The sequence below is a fragment of the Camarhynchus parvulus genome, chromosome 2 (genome assembly GCF_901933205.1).
Source record: "Camarhynchus parvulus chromosome 2, STF_HiC, whole genome shotgun sequence".
Lineage (NCBI taxonomy): Eukaryota > Metazoa > Chordata > Aves > Passeriformes > Thraupidae > Camarhynchus > Camarhynchus parvulus.
Window position 1 is genome coordinate 106,199,147 of NC_044572.1, and position 19,525 is coordinate 106,218,671.

The following is a 19,525-nucleotide window of genomic DNA, read 5'->3' on the forward strand; positions in this document are numbered from 1 at the left end:
CTAAAATTTGAACTACAAAACCAGACTTTCCCTTCCTCTTCATAGGCTTGGAGGAAAGATGAGAGCCAGCTTTAGGTTTCCAATGTTAACCTGGAGCTCTGCCTGTGGGTTCCCTCTGGCTTTTCAGATTTTAAGTTGAGAAATCAAAAGTTGTGGTTTTTTGCCTGGGCAGATTGTTTTAATTGTATTGTATTCTGTTATATCAAATGAACTGTGTTGGTGTTTTGGGTATGGTTTGTTTGTTTGTTCTCTTTAAAATCTGAAGTAGAAATAGTTTAGTGGGTTTTAGATTTAGCCTAGTTTGCAAAGAAGGGAGGTATTTTTTCCTAAGCCTTAATTACTCTCCTGTTGCTGGAACTTCTGAATCTGTTGGTAAATTATAATGAGCTTTTAAAAAGAGGTCTCAAAATAACTGGATTTTGTGAGTGTTTCTGTCAGGGCAGAGGAGAAGGAGATCCAAATTGCTGCCCACGAGGAAAAAGCAGGAAGAACTTGTTAGGTACATTTGCTGAGCTGGCTGCTTCTGCTGGCACTTGCATCCTTCCAAAGTTGACATGATGTCTTTTGCCTGCTCTGTGTGTGATAGGAAAAGCAAGGGGTGTTGCAATTGGGAGAGCAGCTTCAGGGCAAGACTGGAAGATAAATAATGACTTATGATTCTGTTTGTCTTCAGAATAGTATCGCCTGGCTTAGCATTGTCCAAAATCCATTAGTCTTAGACTGTAGGAGCCTGGCAAAGTTAATATATTTGTTTCTTCAAGACAATTTTACCTTCCTCTCCTCCTTCAAAGTTGCAGCAGTGCTTTGGTCTGGATGTGTCTCTGTAATTTCTTCCCTCCACCCTTGATTTATAAATAGAATTATGGCTGTAGCTGTCACTTACTGTATTAAATAGAGTCTCCCAAAACAAATTAATCTAAACTCTAAAAACAAGGAGAATTGTTTCTTTGTGTTTCAAATAGCAGTGTGGAGGGAAGCTGCTACCTTATATGCTAGCAGAATCCAGGGAAGTTGCTGCTTTGTATGCTAGCAGAATCCAGTATGTTTGTCACGTTGTTCCTTGGTTAAAAAGTGTTAATTTTTCTCTTCAGCCAGCAGCTGCAACAGCTAGTGTTACTACAGTTACTGCTGTAAAGCCTTTGAGTACTGGAACACCTGTAAAACTTCCAGTTACAGGACCACCTGCACAAGCTATCTCCCAAAAGGCAGTCTCTGTGAAAGCAGAGGGCACAACAGTAGCACAGACCAGCGCTTCTACAGTAAGGAAAAAAAAAGTTTTTAATTAAAAATTAACATTCTGTATGTTCATCAGAGGTTGAAGAGACAGTGCAACATCTAACAGTCTTCTCTTTATTTCCACACTAGGAGATGCTAGAGAATGTGAAGAAATGCAAGAATTTTCTTGCTGCACTAGTAAAATTGGCATCTAGCGGACCTCAAGCCCCTGAGATGGGGCAGAATGTGAAGAATCTGGTGCAAAACCTACTGGTGAGACTTTTTTTTCAAAACAAAGTCTATGTCATTTGTCTATGGATTTTTTACATTTACTTTGTCATAATTTTGTTCCTGTTGTTTTGTAGCTTTTTAACAGCTCAGGAGTTGGATTTGTGGCTGAATGCGTCTGACCCTTGTTAAGTCTTATGTTATAAATCTTACTTTTTTAAACTGAATCCCATGCTGTGTTATTTCCCCCCTCACATTTCTGTTTCACTTTATGCACACAGGTAACTGACAGCAGAAGGAGCTGGTAGTGTTAACACAGCTTCTGGGTATCTTTTTTTCATGTTAATGTAGTTTTGAGTCCTCAGTAGCAAGAATCTGATGTGGAGGTTCCAGTCCAGCGCTAAGTCCCTACTACTGCTTTACTCCAAGACAAAACTGAGCAGTGGGACAGGAATGACATTATCAATAGCTTAAAACAGTAGGATGGAGCAAACAGTGTGGTGGCTGCCAAGCTCTCTCTCTTTGCAGGTGGCTTCCGTATGGTGCTTCGTGCTGTATCCCAGCACAGCTGGGTTTTCCTGGTAACGATTTCTCCTGCCACTTCTTGTCATGGCATTTGACCGCTGCCGCTGTGTTGTTGTTCCACCCTAGCAGAAGGCTGTGTGCTGGTGGAGGGGGGTGGCTTTGCTAGTGGTACCAAAGGGCTTTTCAGTCTAGGAGGATGTGATGTGGACAGGTGTAATTTCAGAGAGCAGATAGTTTGAAGAATGCAGCCTTGCAAAAATTTGATTCCTTAGCCTCTGTCTCTGCTAGACTGTACACCTTCCTTCTGTGGGAAAAATGGAGTTGTTCTTTCTTGTGCTTACAGTACTTGTTTTTTGGTTTTGTTTCTCTTTATAGAGCACTTATTAAGAGACATTAATACATTGTTAACTGCACACTTGTTTGCTTTTAGTAGTAGTTTAAAAATCTGCTATTCAGTATATGTATGATTTAAGTGCATTTGTGTGTATGAGAGAAATGAGTAAATTGCAGCTGGGCAGCAGAATGATGCTTAAGGCAGTGTTTCATGAAGTGGGTGTCAAGTACCCCGTATGCACTGAGCCTTAGTGTGCCAAACCACTTGCATCTGTATCAGTGAGACCTCAGTGACCCACGTTTGCATCTCAGTGAGATCTAACAGGCAACAGATCAAGTGGCTAAATGGGAGAGCTGCTGGAAGCTCTGTTTGTCTGCAAAAACACAGTCTCTAAAATCCCTGTCCTGGTTATGTGGCAACTTGGAACAGTTTCTCCAGAGGTGAATGTGGGTGAGAGGAGTAATTTCTCAGCAGAAATGGAGGTTGGTGTTCTCTTTGTGTGTTTATACCTTTTTGAAGGAGGTAATGTTCTTGATGATGCTGGGAGGCTGAGGAAGGAATGCAGAGTCTGGGGCTTAACCCTCTGTAAAGTGAGTGGTCTCAGAAGTTTAGTCCAGCTTCCTAACCCCCCAAGCCCATGAGTCAGGTGTTTGTGTTGGGACAGGGTGGAAGGCATTAAGAAAGGAAACAGTACTCTGCAATTCAGAGGACTGTTACCAGGAGGGTATGCAGAAATATTTTGTATGTTTTGGAAGGACTGTGTTAAATGTTCTAGTATGCTGTGTAATGCAGTAGTCTGGAATTGTCTTACCAAAACTGCTAAGTTGTCATAAGTCTTCGATGCCTCTTAAGTTTATTTTTATGCAGATAAACTCCCTTTACTGAAAGAAGTACTAGTAGTTGATTTAAAATATATCTGCATAACAGTGAGATACTCAAAAGGATCAGTGCTGCTTATAAACATTTTTCTATCCCTTCACTTCAGTGGCTGGGTGTGAATTGCCTGTAGCTGAAGAGAGCATAAACAGCTTGGGTAATACTATATGAACATTACAACATTATTCTATCCTGACTCCTCTTTTTTTTCTTTTTTTTTAAATACAGCAGGAAAAAAGCATTTGAGTACTGAAATTGAACAATGCCATGATAAAATAAGTTTCCATGATCTTTTGATACGTTTTGAGGCGGATTCAGTTATAACTTACAATTGTAATTTTATTTTCCTCTTAGGAAGCAAAAATTGAACCAGAAGAATTTACAAAAAAGTTGTACACAGAGCTTAAGTCATCTCCACAACCATATTTAGTTCCTTTCCTCAAGGTAAGTGTCTGAATATGGATATATAGTATTTAAAGAGGGAAGGGAGGAGGATCAGAAGAGAAGAGAGTTGGAGCATTCAGATTTTTTCAGGGCAGTTGAAGAATGGTGCTTAGGATACCTCTGTGACTGTTGTGCTTGGAAAGGTAATTCTTAAGGGGAAGGGGAATTTTTGAGGAGTAATTTATGCTGTGTTCCTAATATTGTAGAGTAATTGCCCTCCAGGTGTTAGTGGAGACTAGTGTGTTGGAAGCTGTGCATCTAATCTACAGTAGAGCAGCTGTGTTAAGATGACCTCCTACTTTCTCATCAAATTTGTAGCAATTCTGAGTTCTAACTCAGAGGCTGACAACAGTGGTGATACACAAGCTTATGCCATGTTAAAGATCAAACAATCTGCATAAAGCTATTCATCTTCTGCTGGTTTATGTTTAGCTGGAGGCAGAAAAAATTTCTACCCCTTGCTTCAGAAAGGGTCTGACAAGACTACTGTGGCTTAGGAAAAGAATCCCAGGGACTCTACTTCTGTTCAAGCAAATAATCATATAAAGGAAAAAATGCTTCCTTAAGACTTTTAATCATATTATAGAATGGTATTAACAAAATAAAAATTAATTATACAGCAAGCATTAAATCTCAGTGAAAACATGGAAAAACTACATTAAATTTACTAAATTCCAATGTACACCATACTCTTAGGTTTGTTAGACCTGTACATTCATTATAGGCATGATGGTGAATAAAGGAAGAATAGTTAAGTGGTACAGGTGGGACAGAGTTTTTCTGGAGTTTGCCCTTTTCCTTGGTATTTGACAGGCCATGTAACAATGCCTGTGATAATGTTGATATTGCTCTGGATGGCTGGTGCTCATCTGCTGAAATCTGGGATAAAAATTTTGCTTACAGTGGCAGCTTTTAAATGCCTTGCTAGCAAGTTTGCCATGAGTTTGAAAGAGTGCAGTCATCTCTGCAGGACCTTAGGCTGAGATGAGAGATTCAGATTTGATATTTGAAAAAAGAATTTTCACTGTTAGGATGGTCAGGCATTGGAATGGGTTGCCCAGAGGAGGGATGCAGTCACCATCCCTGGAGGTGTTTAATAGGGTCTGGATCTCATGCTGGGTGATGAGATTTAGTGGTTATGGGGATGCAGTGGTAGTGCTGGGCTGATGGTTGGACTTGATGATCTTAAAGGTATAAGGTCTCTTCCAACCTTGATGATTCTATGATACATAGAATTTTATGATTGGTCGTTTATTACCTGTTAAATTTCCTGAAGGCTTCTTAAATGGCCATGCAAAAGTCAGAAAAATAAACAGCTCTGAGAATGGGTTTTCTGAATGCAGTGTGGCTCTGGCTGCAGAAGGACCAGGCTGTGAGTACAGGGTCAGTGTGACTGGCACTCACAGAAGTGCTCAGCTCTCCTAAGAAGCCATCCAACGATGTGAAGAGCTGCTACACTTCATACAGAGAACTCAAGGCAATTCTGCAGGGGTTAAGTTGGGTTCATCAGCGTGGGTCAGACCCTGACCTGTCACAGCAGAGCCCTTGTGTGTTGCTTCTGCAGTGCACTGCCAGGTACTGGCATCATCTAGGCTTCTCTGATTTGGGCAGTATCCACGCCACATAATCCTTGGCATGCTGCTCTCTCCCTGTTGTGTGCTACATTAACAAAGATATGCTGTGACTTCAGAAGTGTTGTTCAGACATGGTCAGAGTTAGCTGACTTTGCAGTGCTGCCAATCCTTTAAAACATCTTGCACCCAGATTGCCTTTTCCTGAAACACTGTAAGGATGTGTGGCTGATACACACAATTAGGTTGATCTGTAACTCTGAGCAGCTGTGACAGGACTGAGTGCCAAATGGAGGATGACTTCAGGAGCACTTCTCGAAGGTGCTAAGAGGATCAGTGCTGGCCTTGTTTGTGGGGGAAATGTTTGCAGCTTGAGTCTGGAAAGAAATGTGATACGGCTTTTTGCCAACCCACTTTTAGCTAGTGAAGTGGAATTTTAGGGAGGTCTCTCTGGAGCCAGCTCTTATCTTTGAGCTGCAGGTTTTTGATGAAGTTGTGCATGTGTTTCGTTTTGTCTGTTCCAAGAGGTGGAAAAAGTACAGTGGCTTTGGCTGTGAAGCCTGCTTGGTTTTCAAGTCTGCTGGATGCTTTTGGTACATAAATTGCATCAGGAGCTAAGCTGCTTTTTAAAATAAAAGGAAGTGAATGTATAAAAACAGATGGGCTGCAGAAGGTCCAGTTGTGCAAACAATGTGATTACTTGGTATGCTAGCATGTGAGACACGCATGAAGTCCAAAGTGGCAGGACTGTGTTAGGAGCTCTTAGAAACTTTAGCAACTGTTAAGAGAGGAGGAAAAAATACAAGGGTTTTCAAGAATATACAGGTAGCTACAGAACTTATTTCCCCTCATTCAAAGCCATAGCAGATTATAAACAGTGAAGGAGAAAAGTCTGTAGAGAGTTTGAAGATATTATTCTGTCCATTAACCTTCTCAAACACAGCTGTAGTAAAAATGAGATGTTGCCAGATTCCTTTACTTTTGTCCTCCTATTGTAGAGAAGTAGCTGGCTGAAGTTGTGTTGCTGCAGCTCTACAGACATTATTAAAGTGGTATCCCCCCCTAGTGTAGATACAGCTGTATTGATATAAAAGTGTTCTTTCTTGTCTTCAGAGCTTGTTCCTGACTTTATTGGATAATTCGTAACTCCCTGTCAGGATCCATGAAATAAACACAGCTGTTCCAATATAGCAGGGGTTTTTTGGCAAAACAAAATTCTTTGAGGTTATAAAGCAGTTAAAATCATCTTACTCTGAAACATAAATTCCAAATTGAAAAATCTAAACAGAAAAACAAAGTTATATGTGAGTTTCCCTGTAGATGGGATTACTGTGTGCAGTGTAGCTGTGGTGATGGTTGACCTTTGCTCAGCTGGTGTTGGTGTTTCTTGTCATCTTCACTGAACAAGATTGTCATCAATTTAAGCGTGACTGAAATTTAGCAAAACTTGTTTGCCATTTATTGTCTCATGAAAAATTTAATTGGAAAATGAAGAAGAGGATTCAGTTAGAAATGTATTATTATTGTGGAAAACTCTGCTGCTACTACATCCAGTGTTTTTTCATTTTTCTTTTAGAAAAGCGTGCTTGCCTTACGGCAACTAATGCCTGATCCTCAGAGCTTTATCCAACAGTGTATGGAGCAGCCAGCTCCAACCCAAGAAGAAGTTTCCACTTGTCCCTCTGCAGCACCACCTCCTTCGACAGGAGTGGCCACCTCGGCTGTAGCAACAACTGCTCTTCCAGCTATAAAACCCTCATCTGCAGCGGTCACAGCCCCTGTAGTTGTCACACCAGTCCTTGCCAGCACATCAGCAGCAGCTCCTCTGCAGGCTGTGAAGGCTGTTCCTTCCCCTGCTGCGGGGACAGTGGCTCTGGGGCCTGCAGCTTCCATCCTCACCACAGCTGTGGTGTCGTCTGGGCTGACCACTGTCCAGCCTGGCAAGCCAGTCCTCACCTCTGCGGTGCCAGCGCCCTCTCTGCAGGCTGCAAAGCCAGTGCTGGTCTCTACAGTGGCATGTTCAGCAACAACCCCTCTCCAGCCTCTGAAACCAGTCATTGGAACCCCAGTTGGTATTAAAATCTCGCAGCCCAGCTCCATTGTGGCGCGGCCAGCAGGTACTCAGCAGGTGGTTAAAGTAAAGCAACTGGTAAGATGGATTCTCTACTTCTCTGTGATAACCAGGCGCCTTTACTTTGATTCTTGCCATTTAATAAAGAGGATACCAGTTTGGACCTCTGGTTCTTCTTTTGTTTTTTCTTTTAATATATGAAGCTAGTCTGTCTTGAGTCCATCAGTTATGTTTGTGATAGTTTAGAAATGCTGAGCCCTTGCTGGAAAGGTGAATCTAAAGCCAAGCTGTCAGCTTGGTCTCTTGTAAGACACCATGTTGACCACCATTTCATCAGACTGAACATCCATCTTGAGACACAGGGGGATACGAGGTCTAGCTCCCTCTAGGCTCATAGCCAGGTTGGCACCTGGAAGAAAAGTTAGGAAGTGCAAGTGTCAGAAACAGAAACTGTTCATGAGATACTTACATTAATTGCTCTTGGATGCCCTATTAGGGCTGTGCCTCAGCTAGCCACCAGGGATGCCAGTCTCTCTCCCCTGATAGTTCCTGCCCTGGGTACTTGGCAGGCACAGGTGGCTTGATATTGTTCAGTGATATGTTATCTGAAATGCATGAACTACCTCAAGGAGCTTTTCTGAGCTGAGTTCTGACCTCCACATTTACTAAGACATGTTAATTATGAAGTCGTCCAAAAGTGAGTTTTTTCTATCAGGACTCATTAGCTAACAAATTCCAGGAGGAATAACTGTCTTATTAAAACAATACCCTCAAAAGCAATGTGTTAACGTTTTTTATTCTTGGCACAGGTTAACATCTTGCTAATATTAATATCAAATACAAGAAACTGTGGATCACAGGTATACCCAAAAGAGCAACTTTGTGAAATAAATTAGGTTTGGCTTATAGGTGTTTAAGATACCAAGTAGCATGGTGTCCAGCTGGTCTACTGTAAGTAATACTTTCAAGTATTTTGAGAGAATTAGTCTCCCTTTGGCAGATAGAGAATTCAATTCTTGCTAAGGAATTCCTTGTAAAAAATGTTTTCTTTAAGAAGTGGGAACACCATTAGACTTCCTGTGAAACTAGATTTACTTTTCACAGGTATGGTAGGACATCTGCTGCGTGAGTTTTCTTTTTAGCTTGGATATTGTGTATACTTGATTTAACGGTGTTCAGACCCCTAAAATGTTTTACTTTTTTAGTTCTTTTACTTTCAAAGGGCATAAGGTAGATAAAATACAAGAATCCTTCATTCTAAATAAAGGGTTTGTGTTATGGTAGCGTAAGCATGAGCTTTTCACCTTTCAAGACTTGTTTAAAACTGTATGGGGTGGATGTGGAGTCCTTTTTCTGACTGGATTTGTTAAAAAAAAAAAAAGAGGCAAAATACCCTCAACCCCAAAACTCCAAAGAAGAGTTATTAAGCATATGCATTGGCATCTTGGCTAGTAGTAGCTAAAGTCAAATTGGAAAAGGAGTTGGTACTCATATTGTCTTTGAGGACTGAGTTTGAAATTCCAGCCAGAAGAAAAGGAGAATTTCTTAGGTAGTACGAGGGCAGGAGAGCAGTTTGTTGGCTACACAGCAAGTCTTGTAATCCAGGGGAAAGGTTGACCATCTGTACAAATAGGCAAGGAAGCTTAGCTCCACACTGGGGAGTCAAAACACTTCTTGAATTTGATATTGGTGAACTCAAGAAATAGCTTCTGCCTCTACACTGCTGCACTGTGGCAGTCTGCTGCAATTGCCTTTCTTTGCTGTTCCTTACATATATTGAATTGCATACAAAACATGTTTTTATCCTCATTTTGGGTAGGCACAGTGATTAAAATACTTGCTCTTCTCAGATACAGTTGAAGGACTGAGTTGACTGCTTCACAGCTTAGCCGTATCAGGAGCTTGGTGTTTGTTCAGACAACTCACTAGCACAACGAGCAAGTCAGAAGAAGTGGCTATATCTCCTATGGCTACTACCCTGGTGCCTTCTCTTGAAAGGGCAGAGGGTCTGTTTTCTCCCATAAGAAAACAAATGTGGATCTGCCCTCCCTAAACAGAAGGGTCCTACTGCCAGCTGAAAAAGGAAGCACACTGCCAGCTGTGCAAATCTGTCTATACAATGCTGCCAGCAATTTTTTCCCTTTTCAGCCCACAGGGATGTCTGATGCCATACACTCCCTCTGTATGCCCCTTTCTAATTTTGGCCTCTTGTGCTTGAGAGAATTTGAACTTTGATGTGCCAGCTCCATTATAATGGTTCTCAAGAATGCAGCACTGCTGTATTTTAGTATCAAATTTGTGACTGGAGTGGTGCAACATGAAACTTTTCATTTCTGTAGTATTATTATCAAAACTCTGTGTGGACACTGAGGGGTCTGTTCTTTAGGGGTGCTGTTGGGATTGATTGCACTCCTGTGCTGTGGAAGTTGCCTATTTTGAAGGCTTTTCTCCTGTGACTTTCTTAGCACCTCATTTAAGGGTGTTGGCTTACAAAGACATTTCATCTTGGAAATAAAGTCTGTCTTGCTCTAATATTGCTTTATCTCTTGTTAAAGCACAGTAAGTGAAAATTTACATGACCAGGTGCTGGCATCCATTGCTGAGAAAGCTGCTGTGAGATTACAGCTTCACCTCAGGCATAACCAGCTAGGGGGTTTATGGTGTAGTCCCCACAGTTACCAGTGAGACACACTGCCTGGAGATTATTAATGACTGAACCAAGGACTGAAGTGTTTATGCTGTTGCAACTGCTTGTTCTTAGTGAGTTGTTAGTGTCATGGCCCCTTGGAGCTGAGCTTTCATGAACAATCTTCCCCATTATTTTTTTTTTGTCCTGGTTATTGCTCTTGCATTCAATTAATGAGGCTTCCTTCATGAAGCATTACTGCTTGTGTGTGATGATACCTCAGCATTCCTCTGCTGATCTCCAGACTTTGTTTTATGAATGTGAAGCAGGTTCAGTGAGGCTAATCAAAGTCTCTTTCAGGCAGCTGTCTCCTCATTGTCAGCTGAATGTTGTGTTGCATTTTTTTTAACTTAAGAACATCAATAATTTTATTCTGATGTCTGTGTCAGCCTGCTTAACCAGGGCAAAAAGGAACAGTCCCTTTTCTTTATTTCTTGCTGCGAACCTGAAGAAAGGATATTCTCACAGATATTACTGATGTTGGTAATGCTTCATTCTAGCACTGGATCCATGTTGAAATTTCCAGTGTTGTTGTTCTCTCCCATTGCAACTCTCAACTCTCTAGCTTTTGTAAGTCTAGAGCTAGAATGGCAAATAGAAAATGAGCTCTACTCCCAGCACATCTGCTCTGTTTCTTGGCAATGTAGCCTCCCTGGTTACTTAATTTACATCCCAGTCTCCACTTAAGACCATTTTTGTAACATGGCTCTGTTCTTTTGTCTGCTGTACCTCAGTCTGGAATGGTTGTGTTTTCTCCTGTGCGATTCCGTGTTTTGCATGCTGAAGCACCATTCTTCCTGGTGGTGAGGAGGATCTCTAGGTGTGTGTTAGTGCTAGTGGAGCCTGTGAGTAGTGTGTCCAAGCTGGTTAGCTCCTCATTAGTTACCTGAACTCACAAAAGATGCTGCTGACGTTATTCACAACTTGCAGTTTTGGAAGCTGGATCTCTCTGAGAGATCAAAGTGAGCTTTGGGAAAAACACACAGAAGCAAACCTTAGCTTCTGTTTTGCTCCATGAGTGCTGTATGTGTGAGCCTTATCTCTGTCCACAGTCTGTCCCTGTATTCCTGTAGTTCTTTCCTCTAGATCTTAATGTTAACTGTCTGTCAGGTTTTCAGATACCACTTTCAGATCAGTTATTCTATTACTGCTGCTACACCAAGCCTAAGTGCTACCAATACAGAGATGGTTGAGAGGTTATCTTGACCCTTTGATACACAAAGTATCTTTTTGTGAATGTATGATGCTTATGTTGATGATATTTATTAATAGAAGTTAAGTGACAGGAGAGAGCCTAATTTCTGAAGTATTGTAAATGTCAGTTCTTTAATTATACTTGTGCAAGCACCCTCTAGACTTTCTGAAGTAAGAATGAAAGATGCAGAGGAGAAAAATGGCTTCTTGACCCTGACATTTACTTTGTTAGTTTTCTGCTGCTGAAAAAATAGGATTCAGTGTGAAGATGTTGATTTTATGCTTTGGTGAAGTAACATCTTTCTACTGCCTGTAATCAAAAACTTTAAGCATGTATCAAAGCTCCAGCCCACATTCTGCTAGTTAGGAGGCTTAGAAGTGAGATTTTTAGGGATGCTGCAATTTTATTACTTTCTTGCATTTTAATAGCTGCCCCTGAAGAGGAAGGATTAGTATTTATGGGCTGTGCCTGTAGGTCTGTGTTGTGGTGACATCCTGCTGTCTGGTTTTGTTTCTTTGAAGTGTCTCTTTAAATAAAACTATGAACTGCCTTCCTTTTTACCCTTCAGCTGTGTACTGATGTCTTTGTGTAGAGGCTCTACTTGCTATAGGTGTTGCTATTTAGTACTTCATGTTCCTGGCAACTGTTTAGTGTATTTTAGCTCAACACTTTGAAACTCAGCATCTCAATTAACAATTGATGTTGCAATTCCAAAAACACATTGGTAATTTTATAGCACGTACTCTTTAATCCTTAGCAGGTATCATATTTCGTGCAAGACTTCAGTTGTTTTGGTGTTCTCCCTTTTTGACTAGGTGTTTGTGATACCTACCCTTTTGAAGTTACTGGCAGACTCACTTTTTAATGGTTAGCCTGCTGAGCAAGACTTACATAGAGGAAAGCCTCTCAGTATAATGGCTTGTGTGATAATTAGTGACACTTGTCAAATAGAGTCATCAGTAGAGAATGGAGGTGAAGTGTCTGTTAGAGCTCACTGAATGAGCTTAAAGCTCATTACCACTTGTTAAGATTTCTTGACATGAAGTTTAAAAAAAAAAGGTCTTCTCTGAGCATGCTGTTTGCTTTGAACTGAAAACTAGACAAGCATACCTGTCCAGTGGCACTTCTGGCTAAATGGAAACACTGATGCTGTTTACTTCTCTGTATTTTTAGCTCTTCTCACTGTTGATATTGGATATTCCACTTCCAGGTAGTTCAGCAACCATCAGGAGCCATTGTCAAGCAAGTATCCACGCTCCCACAGCCCTCAGTGCTCACCCTACAGACATCTGCTGAGAAGAAAATGCCACTGAATACACTTGTTCAAACCAGCCAGTTTCCTGCAGGTAAAGTGCAGGAACCTCTTTCATGTAGAAGGGGGAGGACTGCTGAGGTGTAGAAATAAGTGCAGGCTGTTGGTAGATTGTAGGAGTGCAGGAAGGTGGCTGTCTGTTGGGAGCAAGCAGCTCTGTGCATTCAGTTGAACATCTTTACTGTCTGGAGCTCTGATGAGAAAATCAATGTCACATCTACTTCTGGCACTTGTTAAGAGCACGTCAATCAAATATTTGTACTTGTTAAAATACTGTGACTGAGCTCCCTGCAGTGAACTTCCTCTAAGCAGATGATTTTGAGAGTTAGTTTGTGAGGCCTTGCTTTTTCCTTCAACAGATTCAGGCTGATGCACAATAAGAGTTTGTCTCAGCCAGTGAGTTTTCACTGAAACATTTCCCTGGTCATCAGAGAAGGGAGGGTGTTTGCTGAGAGTGTGTGAGGCTTTGGGCCATACAGAACTTGCAGAGTGTAAGATTCTAGAGTGTCTGGTTTTCAGATGGACCCAGTTAGTTGTTACTGAGTAAGCTTACCTAGAATAATGAAGTAACTAAACAGTGGTTTTAACATTTTTCTTTGTACTACAGCTTGTTCTTTGTTTTGTTTTAGGTTCCATTCTGAAACAAATTACGTTGCCAAGAAATAAAATTCTGTCGCTTCAAGCATCTCCTGTTCAAAAAGTGAAAATAAAAGAGAATGGAGCAACATCCTTCAGGTAAAAATGAACAATATCAGAAGTTAAGTATAAAAAGGAACAAAAGGAAGAACCAAGTATAGAGGTGGGAATGGAGCCCAAATAATAGCAACTTACTTCAGAAGCTTCTTTTCTGATACATGTTTTTCATGTCACAATACTCATGGGCAATGGGTAACCTTAAAACTTCTATGCAGATGTTAATTATTCTTAGTGTAAGAAAACTGTCCTGGTGAGGTTGGGTTTTGAGTCAGCTTTTCACTAACATGTTTTCCGTCCTATGAGTACAATTATTAATCTAGTTACCTTGTAGTAAAGTCTCTCAACAGGATTAAAGCAGGTAGAACCTCTGGTTTTTGCATATAGTGTGATAGCATTGGACTGTTACTTGGACTGGCTTGTAACCTGTCTGAAGTTCTGTGCTGCATTTCAGAATCTTTAATTAGCTCCTTGTTTCTGTGTGTATGGTGAAAGTCTTTGACTACATGATTTCTAACACGTTCTCTGGGCCTTTCGATTGCAAGAGTGCTTAAAGCTTTTAGTGCTGGCAACTGATTAACTTTTCAAAGGCAGAAATTATTTTTGCAGCTATGAAGTGTGATGTTGGAATAGAGGTACAGACTGCCATAAGCATTATTAGTCATACCACTTCAGGGCAAGTTTGACTTTGCTCTTCCAAGGGAAAAAAGCAGACATAGTGACACCTCTAACTTGTTGACCAGTTGACTTATTATCTGTTGAAAGCTGCAGCTTTGAATACAATGGTATAGACAGAACGCTGCAGCTGTTTACAGTAACATGCGGTATACAGTGAACACTTAAAAACATTGGTTGCCAAAAGCTAAGATGAAAAACTCCTATTAAAGCAATAGCTCTGTTCATCTGCCTCAAGGTCTTATTAAATATGCTTTAGAATGTAATGTGTTTAAAAAAACACCCCTTCATAAATATAGTAATAAAAAAAAGCAACAATGAACAAACTCATACCCAAAAAAAAAAAAAATTTCTGTGATCTTCCAAATGTAATATTTTAGCTGTCTTACATGAGAAATTTGAATTCCTGTTAGTTGTTCCCTGAATTGTTAAATTCATAGTGTAGGAAAATGTCCTGCTTTTACAATGTGATTCAATAGAGATTTCTCTTCTCGCTTTTGGATTGTGATCTTCAAAGTAGCATAAGTCCATGAGAATTTAGATAGGAAATCTCTAACTCACCCTAAATTTTCTTTGTAGAGTCTATTATCTCTGAAGAATCTGTCTTTGGATACACCCTTGGTGTTTCTTCTAATCACTGCTATAATCAAACTTCCTTACCTATGATCAATCAACTGCTGATCATGTGTGAGGCAGAGAGAGCCACCATGGCCTGATTTCACGTTTTGTGATGAAATTTGTTACAAGCAGAGAGTGTGTCTTGTAATTGATGTGATTATACATGTGGCACTAATGAGAGTGCCCTTACTGTGCCCTCTCACTGCAGTGTGTCATTGAGCCTGACTCCCTCTGCCATTGTGTGACTAGGCTAGGTTAGGATTTGAAGACATTCTACTCACTGAGCTGTACTTAATTAGCTGCAGTTTGACCTTGTCTGCTCTTTAACACGCTGCTTTAGGTTGCCCAAGATAAGCAGTAAAAAGAGTGGTGATTTCCTACCCCCCAAGCAAACAAACAGAAAAAAACCCAACAAAACACAAAGCATTCTAACCTTCTAGATATTGTTTCAGCTAAGCATGGACATTGCACCATGGCATGTCAAGAAATAGTCTGGTTTTGAAAAAAATCAAGATTTTTGTAAACAGATCTACACGTTTCTGTAAAGTATATGCTAGAGCGCTCTGGAAAAAAAATATCACGTATTTAATCTTCAAATATTTGTTCTGAATTTATTCTGTTTAATAGAGTTGTTGTCCAAAGCACATGCAACTTTCTGGCTTGGCTGCAATTGTTCTGGCCTGGGTAGTTGTCAGGGATGGGGCACAGAGGTTTGGGTTCAGTGTGTCTTTCTAGTTTTCCCTTCGACTCTTGGATAAAATGGAGTAAATTAGGGGGATTCAGGAGACAAGTGCGGTCGTCAGACACCAGAGGGTGCTCCAGACTCACTTTTCAGGCAGCAGGCAAATTCATAGATGTGAGGTGCATCTGCATTGCTTGAGCTTCTTTTGCAGTGAATACCCAGTAAAAATGTCAAACCTGACTTTGTGTGGTTTATCTCTCAGAACTCTTGAGTTCTGCTTTTCACCTTGTCCTAGTAAACTTAAATCACTGGAGGCTTGTAACAGCTGGGTGACTTTTTCCTGCTCATTCCTGAGTGTGACATGATCAAATGTAAAGAGCATTAAAGGAAGTGGTGCAAAAAAGGGGCTTTATGGAGGGATTGCTGAAAGTGAAAGCAAGGCAATATCCATCAGAAATACCTTCACTCTGTACACTCTATTTTAAATTTATCACCTTAGTAGAATGATTTCTACTGCTTACTCACAGTACATGATGCCTTGCTTAAAATGATTGAAGTTTGTTTGAACAACGAGAAAAGAGTAGTACAAAGTATGAACTTAGCATGGCTTCCATTAATCTTTAGTGAGCACTTTTCTAAGGAATATAGAGGTAATTTCTTTGGGTTAAGTAAAATAAGTGCAAGTGTTTTCATATATTTCATCAAAACTTGACTTAATGCAAACTTGTGTCTCACAGTGAAAAAGTTAGAATGGGTACTGAAGAACAGTACAGGTAGAGATGTCTGCTTGCATATAAACTCTTGTATGCTTGTACACACTAGAGAGACTGTGTGCATGGAAATAATCAAGAAAATAGTAACCTGATAAAGGCAGGTTATAAAGAAATGAAACTTCTCTATGTAGAAAAATGGATAGATGTACATTATAGAAGTTTATCTGTTCTTTGCTTGAGTGTTTTGAGTATGTGGTCAGATTAAAAGCAAAAATGATTTCCTGAAACTGCATGCTATGCAGTTGTACCTGGGGTGCAAGCATCCTTCCTGGGATTCCATAAACAGTTCCACTGGAGTAATGTCAGGTTCCAGCACCGATAGCTTGTGATGTGTGTTCCTGGTGCTGGTTGTGCTGATTTTGTCAGCACATATGTGGCAGCTGCTGTGCTTCAGTGGGATTTTTGTCTCTGCCATCAGTAAAGACTTCTCTGTAGTGGTCACTGTGAAGAGGAAACCGGAATGTACTTGTGAAGATCAGTTAGCACTCAATTATCATCCCATGAAGCTTCATTGACACGCTTGTTGGAAGTTCAGGGTCTCTGTTAGGCTGATAGAGCCTGAGTATGCACTTGGAGCTGCTCAGCTGCTGGTTGAGAAGGGGTAGGAGGAGGGAAGCTGTCCTGGCACTGTTGGCTTCAGCTTTAAATTGTAGCTGTGGACATCTAACTGTTCTGACAGTCCTGGGATATAACACTTTTCTTAGCATGATGGATTTGGGGCAACAAGCCTGGTTGGAAAGCTATTGTGTCTAGTTAGACATAAAGAACTGGAGCTGGTTTGAGAATCTGTTGGGTCTCCTTTTCCCTAAACACATTCACACAAAGGAACTGCTAGCAATGAGGGCATACGAATGGAAGGAGGGGTAGAAGGTGGCTGGACTCAAGGCTGGACTCCTTTTCTGTCCAGGTGTCTCACTGGAAGTTTGCAGAAGAATTGTGCCATAGAAATATACTGAAACCCAAAGGAGAAAATGCATCTATAGTTTTAAGAAAAATATCCTTTTCTTGTGTCTTTTGAGTATTGCTTAACCTCAACCCTAACTCATGTTCTAATAACTTTAGCTTCTGCCTCTAGTCAGTCAAAGGATAGCCTGCAAGAAATATCATTTCACCTTAGAATGATAAATTCCTGGCTAACCCTTGTTCAAGAGTTATTGAGGCCACACAGTGTTTTCTGAAGGTGAACTTTATCAAACCTTGCCATAGAATACTCTTTTAGAGGGGGGTGTGTGTGTTGGTTTTGTTTTCTGTGCTTTCCAAATAAAAAGATGTTCAGATTGAGTGATTTTACTTATCTGTCGTGATACTATGGGTGTCTGTTTTGGATTGGTCCTAAATCCCTGAAGCCATCATTAGGGTCTTTGTCACATTGTGAAGTAAAAATGCTTTCTCTTGATGGTATGAACTCATTTGATAAAAACTTGAATTGTTTCACTGCCAAAGTAGTGCAAAAACTTTTCCCATGTAAGATTCATTCAGTATTTTACCTTAAATGATCTCTTAAGAAAAATTAGGCTGAAGCATACAGGCTCTTAAAGGTAGTCTGAGTGATGTTCACCCTAACTGAGTTTTTATTATTAACATATAATCCAAAGCTGCTACATGAGAATCCAGCTAATGGTGTTACCTGCTAGAGCTCTGGCATGGTGCTTCAGAGAGAGTAGCATCTTCCCTGCTATGTATACAAGTATGATAGGACTGATCAAAGTGCAAGGTCTGGATTGGTTCTAGTAAGTAATCAAGGAGTGTTTGTGTCCTGTGTTTTAAGGGAACTCTCTAAAGAAAACTGAAGATCATGTCTGTGCTAATAAGCCTGTGCTTTAAGCCTCAGTTTGCAAGATATGCATCTTGGTTAGAAAATGGGCTTGTTTATAGTCCAGTGAGTCAACATTCAACTTCATTCCACACTTGGTTCTACCTAGTGAATTAGTTTTAGAACAAATTTCAGGCTGCGAGAGTGGTGGTGCAGGGTTAGGGGTTGTGGGAACTTTTGATCTGGGTCTAATTCAGTCCTAGGTTTCCAAGCTGGCTCAAAATTTCAGTTTCATATAAAGGATTTGCATGCCTAGCAACTGAGGCATTAACCAAATTAATGTTTCAGAGGCACCTTGCAGAAGTGTGAGAGCTTTAGGAGCTCCCTGTCCACACCCGTGCTGAACATCTGTTGTATATAGGAAATGTGAATGTGGCTGCTTGTTGATAGTTGAGACTTTTTCTTTGTGTCTGTTCTGAACAAAGCATAAAATGTTGGTCTCCTCTTTTGTAGAGATGAAGATGACCTAAATGATGTGACTTCTATGGCTGGGGTTAATCTCAGTGAGGAGAATGCCTGCATTTTGGCAGCAAACTCTGAGCTCATTGGCACAGTGATTCACTCTTGTGCAGATGAACCATTTCTGTCTCTGGAAGCTCTTCAGAGTAAGATCTTGAACATAGGTGAGAACAAAGCACACACAGCAGATATGTATGGATGTAGTGTTTCCTTGCCTCTTTCATCAGCCAGCCTCCAATCTTTGAAGAAGAATCTGGAACTATTATGATCTACTATCTCATGTGTTTCTACCAAACAGTACTGAATTTTCACTTCCCCTTCTAGGAAACAACTGTCTTTTAAGGTTTTCTTTACATGGAAACAGTATGAAGCACAACCAGAAAAAAGAAACTGAGGCCATTTAACATGTGAGAAGTGAGCAACTTTCTTATTCTTAAACCTAATGCAACACTTAACACTTGTGGTGCAACACTTAACAACCATTAAGGTGCTAGCATCAAAACACTTAAATGTGCTTTTCTGTCTCAGCAGCTTCTAATTTGATACATTACACTGACTTCCCTAGCAGTTTTTGCATTCCTCTGCCAATATACTCTATTGACTAACATTAGGAAGAAGTTTCAAACTTCCAATACACACAGAGCAGAGCTTTGTTTATGACTCCCTTCATGGAAAAAACTTTTGTTAATTCTATATAAAAGAGGTGTTGAAGCTGTTTGTCTGTATAATGAGTAATACTGTGGAATGTATGTTGAATGCCTGTGTTAGAGGAAGTTTCTAATGTAGATATCATTTCATTTGAGCAAAAATAATAAGTGTTGCTTAGTAATGTTTTGTTATGTCAGAGCAAGGAGCATGCAGTTGTGTAGCAGCACACTGGCTGGTCCCAGTTTGCTGTTTGTCAGCAGCACACTTCATGCTTGTTGCTCAGCTCCTTGCTCGTGCCCTCTGCCCAGTACTTGCTGTACTGGAACACTGAGTTTTACAGCTGAGCATCCAGGAAAGCCTGAATGTACAGTCACAATTCTGTCACAGTGGCTTAACCACATGTTCACAAGTCTTTCTGTTTCCACACACAACTGGTTCTTAGTCCAGAGTGAGCAGCCAGCCTGTGACAAGCATGTAACCTGCAAATGCTGCCTGTGACCTTGGTGCTCCTGCCCCAGTCAGCCAGATGTGTCATCTTGAGCTGTATGGGGCATAGCAAATACTGTGTTACTAGTGGCAAAGGGAAAGTGCACATCAGACCTGGTGCCCAGAAGATGTTCTCAAAGTTCAGTAGAAGATGAATCAGTCATTTGTGGGAAATGGATATAAGGAAAAATAAAGAGCTCTGCAAAAACAGAGAGTATTTC

The 19,525-nt window shown here is 40.6% G+C and overlaps 1 protein-coding gene across 1 annotated transcript in view; it reads left to right on the forward strand.

Annotated features, from left to right (window-relative positions):
- TAF4B (TATA-box binding protein associated factor 4b) overlaps window positions 1-19,525 on the forward strand; it is a 70,437-nt gene that overhangs the window by 19,014 nt on the left and 31,898 nt on the right. The window contains exons 4-10 of the mRNA XM_030964328.1: window positions 1,092-1,259; window positions 1,366-1,488; window positions 3,533-3,622; window positions 6,770-7,342; window positions 12,356-12,491; window positions 13,087-13,192; window positions 18,165-18,334. Coding sequence (XP_030820188.1) covers window positions 1,092-1,259; window positions 1,366-1,488; window positions 3,533-3,622; window positions 6,770-7,342; window positions 12,356-12,491; window positions 13,087-13,192; window positions 18,165-18,334 — 1,366 coding nt within the window. The remainder of the gene's footprint in view (window positions 1-1,091; window positions 1,260-1,365; window positions 1,489-3,532; window positions 3,623-6,769; window positions 7,343-12,355; window positions 12,492-13,086; window positions 13,193-18,164; window positions 18,335-19,525) is intronic.